The following is a 9,759-nucleotide window of genomic DNA, read 5'->3' on the forward strand; positions in this document are numbered from 1 at the left end:
TTCTGTTGGTTAGTTTGGCTAAAGGTTTGTCAATCTTGTTTCATTCTTCAAAGAACCAACTTTTTTAAATTTATTTATTAAAGATTTCTGTCTCTTCCCCACCGCCGCCTCCCCTTTCCCTCCCCGAATCAAGTCCCCCTCCCTCGTCAGCCCAAAGAGCAATCAGGGTTCCCTGCCCTGTGGGAAGTCCAAGGACCACCCACCTCCATCCAGGTCTAGTAAGGTGAGCATCCACGAAACTGCCTAGGCTCCCACGAAACCAATAGGTACAGTAGGATCAAAAACCCATTGCCATTGTTCTTGAGGTCTCAGTAGTCCTCATTGTCCACTATGTTCAGCGAGACCGGTTTTAACCCAGGCCTTTTCAGACACAGGCCAGCTGGCCTTGGTGAGTTCCCGATAGAACATCCCCCTTGTCTCAGTGTATGGGTGCACCCCTCGCGGTCCTGAGTTCCTTGCTTGTGCTCTCTCTCCTTCTGCTCCTGATTTGGACCTTGAGATTTCAGTCCGGTGCTCCATTGTGGGTCTCTGTCTGTCTCCTTTCATCGCCTGATGAAGGTTAATATTCAGGAGGATGCCTATATGATTTTCTTTGGAAAGAACCAACTTTCATTGATTCTTTGTATCTTTTTCCATTTCATTAATTGCTACTCTGATCTAATTCTTTCCATTTGCTGATTTGGCATGCTCCTTTTCTGGAGTTTTCAGGTGTCTTGTTAAGATATTTACTCAAAATCTTCAAATTCTCTTGACATAGGCATAAATGTAGCTATAAACTGCCTTGCTAGGACTGCCTTCACTATATTCCAGAGCTGTTGGTATGTTATATTTTCACTTGACTCTAGGGGTGTTTTTATTTCCATTTTGATTCCTCTTTCATCATTCAATTGTGTTGTCTAATCTCCAGGAGTTTGTCTATGCTCTAGGGTTTCTCTTGCTGTTGATCTGCATGATCTTATTCCACAGTGAGCAGAGAGGATATACAAGGAATATTTTAGTTTTCCTGTATTAAGTTTTGTATTGTGTAATATATCTCTTTTATACCAAGTTCCATAGTCTAAGAACAATATGCATTCTACAGTAGTTGGGTGGAATGTTCTATAGATGTCAATCAAATCCATTTGCTCTATGGGGTCATTTAATTCAGATCGTTTTCCTTCAGAATGCCCAATTGCCCACTGTTATTGTGCTGGGGTTACTGTGTGACACTTAACAGCACTTGTTTATGAACTTGGAAGCTCCCGTGTTCAGGCATGTGTGAATGGCAATGTCCTCATGAGGGATTGCTCCCCTTAATATGAAGCCCCCTTCACTATCTTAACTAGTTTGGTTTCACATCTATTTTGTCAGATGTTAGAACAACAGCTTTGTTTCCTCCTTCCCATTTGCTTGGACCACCCTTTCTGGCCTAAGGCAGTCTTGGCCTTTTGTGGTGAGGTGCATTTGTTTTTTGAGGCTTCAAGTGTTGTTAATACAATATACTAGTCCAAGTCTTTGGAATGGATTCTAACAGTCTCATTTCTTCAGGGTTATTATGGAAAGTTGTCTTTTTATTCCTGCTACTTTGTTGGTTTTGTGGTGCTTGTTTTTTCCTTCTCTTATTGCAGTGTGGTTTGCTCTTCTTTTTAGAGTCTTGTGGCGGATTTAGTTTTCTCTTCGGTCTGAAGGATTCCTTCAAATATTATCTGTATGGTTGGCTTAATGGTCACAAATTCCTTCGGTCTCTTTACTGGGGAAAGTTTCAACTCTATGGCAGATCCCACTGCTGTGTATGAGTCCAGTTTGCTGAGCTGTCTTTCAGAACCAGAAGTGCATTTTCTTAAAGCGTCAGTTGCCGAGTCTGCTATTACTCTGATGAGCCTGCTGTTGTTTGTGACTTAGCATTTCTCTTGAATATCCTTTTTGTTCTGTGTATTTAGTATTTTGATTAAAACATGACAAAGGGAGGTTCTCTGGTCTATGTCATCTGGATGGGTCTCTCTCCCTAACTCTGGAGAACTGTTAGTCTTGAATATGTTTTCTGTGCCTGTAGAACCAGATTCTTTTCCTCCTGTGCCTATAATCCAAAGGTTTGGTTTCTTTAGAGTGTTGTTTATGTCTTAGAACTCCCACTTGGAATAGATGGTGTCAGAATTTTATCACTGCCCTTGCTGGATCATTCCGTTCCTTCCACCTTGTCTTCAGGCTCGGGCATTTGGTTCTCTCCTTGATCTATGATATCATTGAGACTTTCCATGGACTTGGTTTTTCTTTTTCTTTTTTTTTCATTTCTAGTACATCAGACTAGGTTTTCCTCAGCATCTCTCTTTGTTGAATCCTTTTTTACACTGTCTATCCTCTTCCTTATTTCCTCTAGCTGTTTGGGTTTTGAACATCCTTATGATCGTGATACTGAGTTCTGTGTCTGGAATTTCATTTAACTCACTCCCGTTAGATGCCGCTGCTACAAGATTGGTAGTTTTTGGAGGGGTTCTGTGTCTTCATTTTTCAGGTTTATGGCACTGTGATGGGATTTATGTATCTTATTTTTGCTGCTTGGTTCTTTAAAGTTTGCTATTTTCGTTCAGTTGCTATATTTTTAACATACAAGATTGGTACAGTTGTGTAGTTCATAAAATAACACCTTGGTCCAGGAGCTCTGAGCGCTTGGGTAGGCTCTGCATTATCCCCTGGGTGGCATGTTAACTGCTGACTATTGCCACCCAGTTTTTAGACTCTCCAGTTAACAGGGGCCCTTGAGACGTCAACAACAGTTGGAAGACAACCAAGGACAGTATGGTGTGCACATGGACTCATTTAATGAGATTGGGAGTGGGAGGGCAATGTTATGGGAAGGAAAAGAATTAAGTTGACTTTGAAAAGAATAAATGAGATGGATAAGGTGGCAAGAGGGAGAAGCTGGCATGCTGTTAGGGCTCACAGATCTAGAGTGTCAGATCTCAGAAGTAAAAACGAGAGAAGAAATGTAGGAAGGGGAGAGTATGAGTTATGTCTGAGCAATATAGTTAAAAATAGTAAACTTGGGGGCTGGAGAGATGGCTCAGAGGTTAAGAGCATTGCCTGCTCTTCCAAAGGTCCTGAGTTCAATTCCCAGCAACCACATGGTGGCTCACAACTATCTGTAACGGGGTCTGGTGCCCTCTTCTGGCCTGCAGGCATACACACAGATGGAATATTGTATACATAATAAATATTTAAAAAATAGTAAACTTGGGTGGGGGGATGTAAAATAAACACTTTAGATATGAGCAGTACACAAACAAAAGCAAAGTTATGTATTTATGTATGTGAGCTTAGAAGTTTTATAGTAGAAAATAACAGCATTTATAGTTTGACTTGGCTGGCATAGCTGTGCTGAGTTGAAAGGGGGAAGTTCTCAAATCCCTATGGCCCTAGAAGGCTTCTGTTGCCATGAGCAGGAGGGACCAATGGGAGCCACTGATCTCTGCAGCTTCAGTCTTCTGGTTAAGGAATGGGAGGCTCTAAGTCCTTTCTTGGTAGTTGTCTTGGACCCCTGGACCCAGGCAGGCCTCTTCTGTCCCTGTAGGTGGTGTGTATTCAGGGAGCAGCTTTCTCCTTGCAGGTTGTGTCTCTGTCTCCAGGGCAGCTTGATTGGCAGGCCGGTGGTGTAAAGAGGGCTTCCAGATGAGCCCTGCTTCCCTGCAGGGATCTCCCTGGCTTAACAAGCTCCTCGGCAGACCTTGTCTCTTCCTAGAGAGCACACTGAGCACTCGCTCTTTTCTTTTGTCGGATTTTGGTGGTAAGACTTCCAGCCTAGCGGCTTCCCCAGACATCCTTGAAATTTTTTTTTACAGCACCGGGTTCAATTCGCCATGCCACGGATGTGTCAGAACGGGGTTTTCATCTCAAGTCTGAATATGCCGTGCATATGTCCTCTTTTGTTGATCCATTTATCCAGAGGTAGACATGTTAGTTGTACTTGGCTTTTGACTGGTGCAGACAACGGAGGCATAAAAACCCGTATGTGTGGCTCTCTGAGACCTGGATCCGTCTCCAGTTTTTGAGGTGCACACTGTGAGGTCACACGGTAGCGTTGTAGTTTCTGGAGGACCCACGGCGCTGTGCTGCACAGCAGCTGCACAGGAGCTCCACCACTGCATTCCCATCAGTGCTACAGGAGGGTACATATCTTCACCAGTATCTGTCTTCTGGTTTGAGGAGCTGCCAGGAAGTTCTTGACCATATTCATCCTGAAGGTGTAAGATTCACATATTTATTCTTTACTTTTTATATCGGCAGGGATGGGGTGGGTGGTAGCTGCCATGTGGAGGTCGGAGACAAGTTAATGGAGTTCTCTCCTTCCACCCCGTGGGTCCAGGGATTGAATCCTGGTTGTCAGGCTGATGGCAGGCACCTTACCTGCTGACCCACCCTGTAGTGTAATCTTTTGCCCTGTGACTCATAGTGTTGTGATCTTCCCAAATCTTTTTTGGCCGTTTGTCTATTCATCTGAAGAAATGCCTATTTCTAAACATCTTTTGTTTGGCTATTTCTTTACATACTGTGGTTATTAGCCTCTGGCAAAAAGACCATTTATAACTATATAACTCTCCCTTGGGTCTACCATTACACTTTTGGTTGTGCATTGTGAGGCTTGCAGGTTCTGTTTGATGAGGACAGAAGGCTAATTCGTGTCCTAGACCATCAATGAAGAAACGTAACTGCATGTTGTCAGGACCAGCCAGGATTGTAGCTTTGTTTTGGAGCCAGGACTATGCTGTTTTGCTCATGTTGGTCTCAAGCAGTCCTCCTGCGACATCAGCCTCCTAAGTAGCTGGGATTATAGGCGTGAGGAGCAGTCCCAGCCAAGTTTGAACTTGGTTTGAGTATTCGCAGGCAGGGTGGTGTTTGAAGTCCTGAGGATGGAGCGGTGTGGCTGCTGAGGGAGCTGCATTCGCGGGGCTCCACCTTAACCCGGTATTTGTGCAGATGTGTGAACACAGCTGCAGAAGTTTCTGCCACCCTGAAGCAGAGGTCTGCGGGCGTGAACACTCATCTTTGCCTTGTTAGGTCAAGATTTACAGTAATAACACATTCCTATATAAGAAGGAAAACCACAGGGTTTTTTGACATGAGCTGGTCTGACCTTCTTTGCTCTTTTGGATCTTTGGCTCCCATATTCTCCAAGGAATAGCAGTGGCTGGGGTCACTGCCGTCACAAGTTGCTGTCTTTACACCCTCATCCATTTTGATTTTGATATAGGATCTTGTCAAGTTGCCAAGGCTGGCCTTGAACTCCCTCAAGTCTCTCAGACTGGCTCAGTGGAATGCAGACACCAGGCAAGTGCTTCACCACTGAGCTGCACTCCAGCCCTAGAGGACGTTGGGCTTGAGAATTAAGGAGTGGCTCCAAGTAGAGTTGAACCTTTAGAATCTACTCCTCAGTCCTAAACAAGAGCTGCACTTGACAGGCCAGAACAAAACTTGTGGAGGACTGGAGTTCCCACTTCTCAGGATGCTGAGCAGGAGGGTTGAGTTCAAGGCTGACCTGGGCAACTGAGATCTTATTTCAAAGTAAGCCAGAAGAGAGCTGGGGATGTGGCTCAGCTCAGCAGCAGGGCACTTACCTGGCTCTTGTAAGGTCCTGGATTCCTACCTCATGCATGGCTGGGCTTCTTGTCATGATTCGGATTCTGTAGGGAATGCTTACCCAACATACCTTCAAGCCCTGCCACTTCCAGCCAGAATCAACTGGTCACATCTGTCCTCTTAAGTAGGGTGTCCTTGTGGAAGAAATAGGTTCTGAAAAAAGAAATGGCTTCCTTGACCCTTTCTCCACCCTTTGTTTACAGGGAGAGCTGAATGGGCAGAAAGGCCTTGTGCCCTCCAACTTCTTGGAAGAAGTGCCTGACGATGTGGAGGTCCACCTTTCTGATGCTCCATCCCACTACTCCCACGACCCACCCATGCGCTCCAAGGCCAAAAGGGTAAGCCAGCCCCCTTAGCCTGCCTGCCTGCCTCTTCCCCTCTCTGCGGTCTGGCGCAATCTTTGCATTGCTGCTTTCATGACTTGGGTCCCACCAGCATCTGCCCTGATTTTTTTTACCCCTCTGTCCTTCTTTGGGCATTGTGCCCGCAAATGCTTAGCTCCAACTTGTATGTTGGTGTCCCACAGAAGGACCCTTTGGTTTCAGTCAGTCCGCCTGACTCCAAGGCCTTCCTTGGCCTCTACAATAGGTGAACAGTTCAGCTGACAGAGAGTGAGGTTTGGGGACCCAAATGCCACTGGCCACCCCCTTAGGGCTTAGATGGCAGGGCTTCTGCAGCGTAGCACGCCTGCCTGAGACTGCATTCTCTTGAGTGTCTCATCTTCACGTTTCGCCATCACTGCGAGTTCTTATCTGTTGTATTTTACGTATATGTTTTTATCTCTTCGCTCATCTGCTTGGACATAGAAGAAGAGTGTTCATTTCACACCCTAATCAGGCATGTAGCCTTCACGTAAGTGAGCAACCGAAGACACCTTAGAGAGATACCGACTTAAGCTACCCTAAGCGGACAGCGTGGTAGTCTTAAGACTTCAATGTGGGCTTAAAGAAAGAGAAAGAGAGAAAAGAAATATGTCTCAAAAAACCCATTGGACCTAAAGTATTATAGGCTATCTCACCTGGTCTCAGTTGCCCAGCAACTGGATTCATAGTGAAACGAATCATCTTGAACAATCATTTTTAAATATGTCCATTGAGAATACGGGAAAGGCCAACCTTGGGAACATATTTCTTACAGCCGTTTGTTTACACAGAGTGCGCCAGCGTGTACTCAAAAGGAAAGCTGCCTATTGCATTGTTAGCCACCCTCGGGAAAAGCACAACCCGATCCATGTGTTTACTGTGAGCGAGTTTGACTCACACTAACAGCCAAGACAAAACTTTAATCCCAGATCAAGCCCCGAGGGGTAGCCTTGGCTCTGGGCGTGCCAAAGCTGGCCGGAACACCCAGCTGCAGCACCTTGGCCTTAGGAGCAGGTGTTCCCTCTCCTCAAAGCACAATTGTTTAGAGCTCATGGAGGTGAGAGAGAGGGGCTGGCCTACCAATGCAATACCGTCTCCAGACGTGGCAGCTCCCGTGACTGCACTAGCTGGTCCTGTGGTATCTTCAGGTGTGCTTTGGGGTGCGCCCTAGGTGTTATCCATTAGAGTTAGACCTTGATTTTAAATCCAAGCAAGCTTGGGGCCCCCTTGCCTTGTATGGTGTATATGCCCACCGAGTGGCCAGCACTCACTTGCCTAGTTTTGCCCTGGGGAGTTTTGAGAACCAGAGGCCTGGCAATTACTGGCCATGCTCAGGTGTGTGCCTAGCTGCAGAATGAAGTTAAATTGGCACTCTATGTCCCTTAATCAAATTCCATCCCTTCGAAACACTATTGGTTGGCTTTTTTCCCCCACCTAATAGTCTTTCAAAGCCCACCATGTGCTGGGAAAAAACATACCTCTCTTTGAAAACCGTGAGAAGGGCCTCTGAGCTTCCTTAGATTGCAATTAAGGTTCATTTCAGTTTTTTTTCTTTCAAACAGTGTGCCATTCCTAAAGTTTCTGTAGGATTCTAACTGACCCAAGGGCTCACTCCACCATGGCAGGGTCTTATCTACCCATCTAGGTCACGATCCATCCAAATTCCCATTGAGAGCTTTTGCTTTACAATGATTGATGGGTACTCGGCCACCTTGCCTATCCATCTGATTGACAATAACTTCCCCTGCTTTTAGTCTGAATTTTCAGAGTAAATTATGACCTGGCTTTCTTTGCCAAAGCGATGGCCACCCTGTCTCCCAAGACACAGACAGCGAAAGCCCATGGAGGCCAGCCTCTCTCTCAGAGGGGGCTTGGGAGCGGGCGTGTGCTTCTCATGGCATACTTTAAAAATTGAAAGAAGAAACGAACCACCTACCCTTTCCCCTGGCTGGCGGGAGATGGGGCAGTACGCGTTACCGAGTGAATTGTTGTTGGCGCTGACACACCCAATAAAACTGTCGCAATGTACCTACTAGGTTCCTCCCGAGGGTTCAGGGACAGCAAGGAGAGCTCCATCCCCCACAGCCCATCTCCATTCGGGGTCACCTACGTCATCTATGGGTTCTGGTAGTCCTGGGAGAGGCAGGGAAATGTCCTCGAAAAAGAAAAAAGGGCTGCTCTCCAGAGGCAAGAAACTGCTGAAAAGGCTGGGTGCGGTGAAGTGACCCGTGAGCCTCCGGACAATTCCAAATCCATGTCACTTGCTTTAATTCCAAACTAGGGCTTTCATGACTCCCAAAACCCACCCTTGACCCCCCCTCCCCCCAGCAGTAGAGAGATGCGCACTCACACTACCATCCACGTAATACCATTGGAGAGATCAGGGAGGGGCTTCATTGTGGGCCCCTCCTTCTCCACTCCCAAGGTTCTATCCCAGGTCTGGGGCGGGAGGTGGGAGGGACAGCTGGCTGAGCAGCAGGGGAGGGAGGGCTCTCTGCAGCGCCCCCTACCTGCAGTTCCAGCCGGCACACACTTGACATCAGCCCTTACAGAATTTCCGACCTCCCCCCCTTCTCAAGATGCTTGCCTCATTATGCATTGTCATTTCCACTCTGGTCTTGAAATTCCTAGTTTAATTCGCCTTGATGTTCTGCCTTATAACTGCACAGTGGTTTGTACTGTCGAATAAAAACACCGTGTATACTTCGCATGTGTTGTGCATTCCTGGGCTTCATCTTCACTCACACAGTGGCTTCACATCCCAGTGGCCCGGGCCCTACACTTTCAGATGCCTGCCTTGGTCTTTTCAAAGCAAACCAGCCACACACAGATGTTTACTTCTCCCACCACACAAAAGAGCAAAGGAGAGGGAGCGACACGTCCTCTAGCTAGCCAGGGCACTGATAATCTTGTGCTCCGTGTCCCATCCTGTGGCTTTAGATTTCTGTTACTTTCATTATTTGTTGAAATGCCTTGCCCCAATCCACCGCCAACAGCACACACAGCAGAGTCACTACATGCTTCATTAGCCAGACCAGACGGAGCCCAAATCGAGTTCTCTCAGACACAGCCCCACCCACACCCATCTCTATCTTTAGCCTCAAACAGCAGACCTCCCGGAAGGCTGGCAGGTGTGACGGTCACTACTTTGTAATTCCTGTCCACTGTAAACTGTTTTTACTCTTTCTACACACTTTTCAGACTGCCTTTCTTTTGTAATTTCTGGAAGGTTTATAAATGAATGACAAAGTTTCCCCCATTGTGTCTTCAGAAACTCTATTGTAAATTGTAATATAACTGTATGTGGTAGATGGATTAAAAGGCCGTTCGTTCCTCGGTTGTGTGCAGTGCTGTGTGGATGTGTGCATGTGGACGGTTAGGGTGACATATTTTCTAGAAATAAACTTTGTTATTTTGTACAGTGCTGTGCATTCTGCATCTTTATTTTAAATACTCTTCTCCTGGCAGGGAAACAGAATTCCTTTCTGCTCTGTGTCCATAAAGAACTCCATGGGCTTGGATTTGCTGGGACTAACTAAAAATATGACCTTGAAACATGTTCTAGGAGTCGTTTACATGGCATTCCTGGTGGCAATCTTCAGGGAAAACACAGCAGTAGCTAGTCTACATGTTACTAGAGACAGGCATACAGAGACCACAGGAATCTGTTGAACTGGGGATTCAAGCCAAACCTCTTAGCAGCAGCCCCCCCCCCGCCCCCGCTCCCAACTTTTCTAGGAATGTGAATAAAGAACCGCTCTGCTTCAACACAGTGAAATGCAGCCTG

General features: G+C 46.4%; 1 protein-coding gene across 6 annotated transcripts in view; it reads left to right on the forward strand.

The window, feature by feature from the left end:
* The window catches only part of Rimbp2 (RIMS binding protein 2), a 192,733-nt gene extending 183,342 nt beyond the window's left edge, over positions 1–9,391 (forward strand). For all 6 annotated transcript variants that reach the window (XM_050146317.1, XM_050146316.1, XM_050146320.1 and 3 more), the window contains 2 exons: positions 5,814–5,948; positions 8,009–9,391. In XM_050146317.1, coding sequence (XP_050002274.1) covers positions 5,814–5,948; positions 8,009–8,197 — 324 coding nt within the window. In that variant the 3' untranslated portion in view covers positions 8,198–9,391. The remainder of the gene's footprint in view (positions 1–5,813; positions 5,949–8,008) is intronic.
* The last annotated feature ends 368 nt before the right edge of the window (positions 9,392–9,759 follow it).

This window comes from Alexandromys fortis, unplaced genomic scaffold, assembly GCF_014885135.2.
Source record: "Alexandromys fortis isolate MF-2015 unplaced genomic scaffold, M_Fortis_MF-2015_v1.1 scaffold_56, whole genome shotgun sequence".
In the NCBI taxonomy this organism is placed as follows: domain Eukaryota; kingdom Metazoa; phylum Chordata; class Mammalia; order Rodentia; family Cricetidae; genus Alexandromys; species Alexandromys fortis.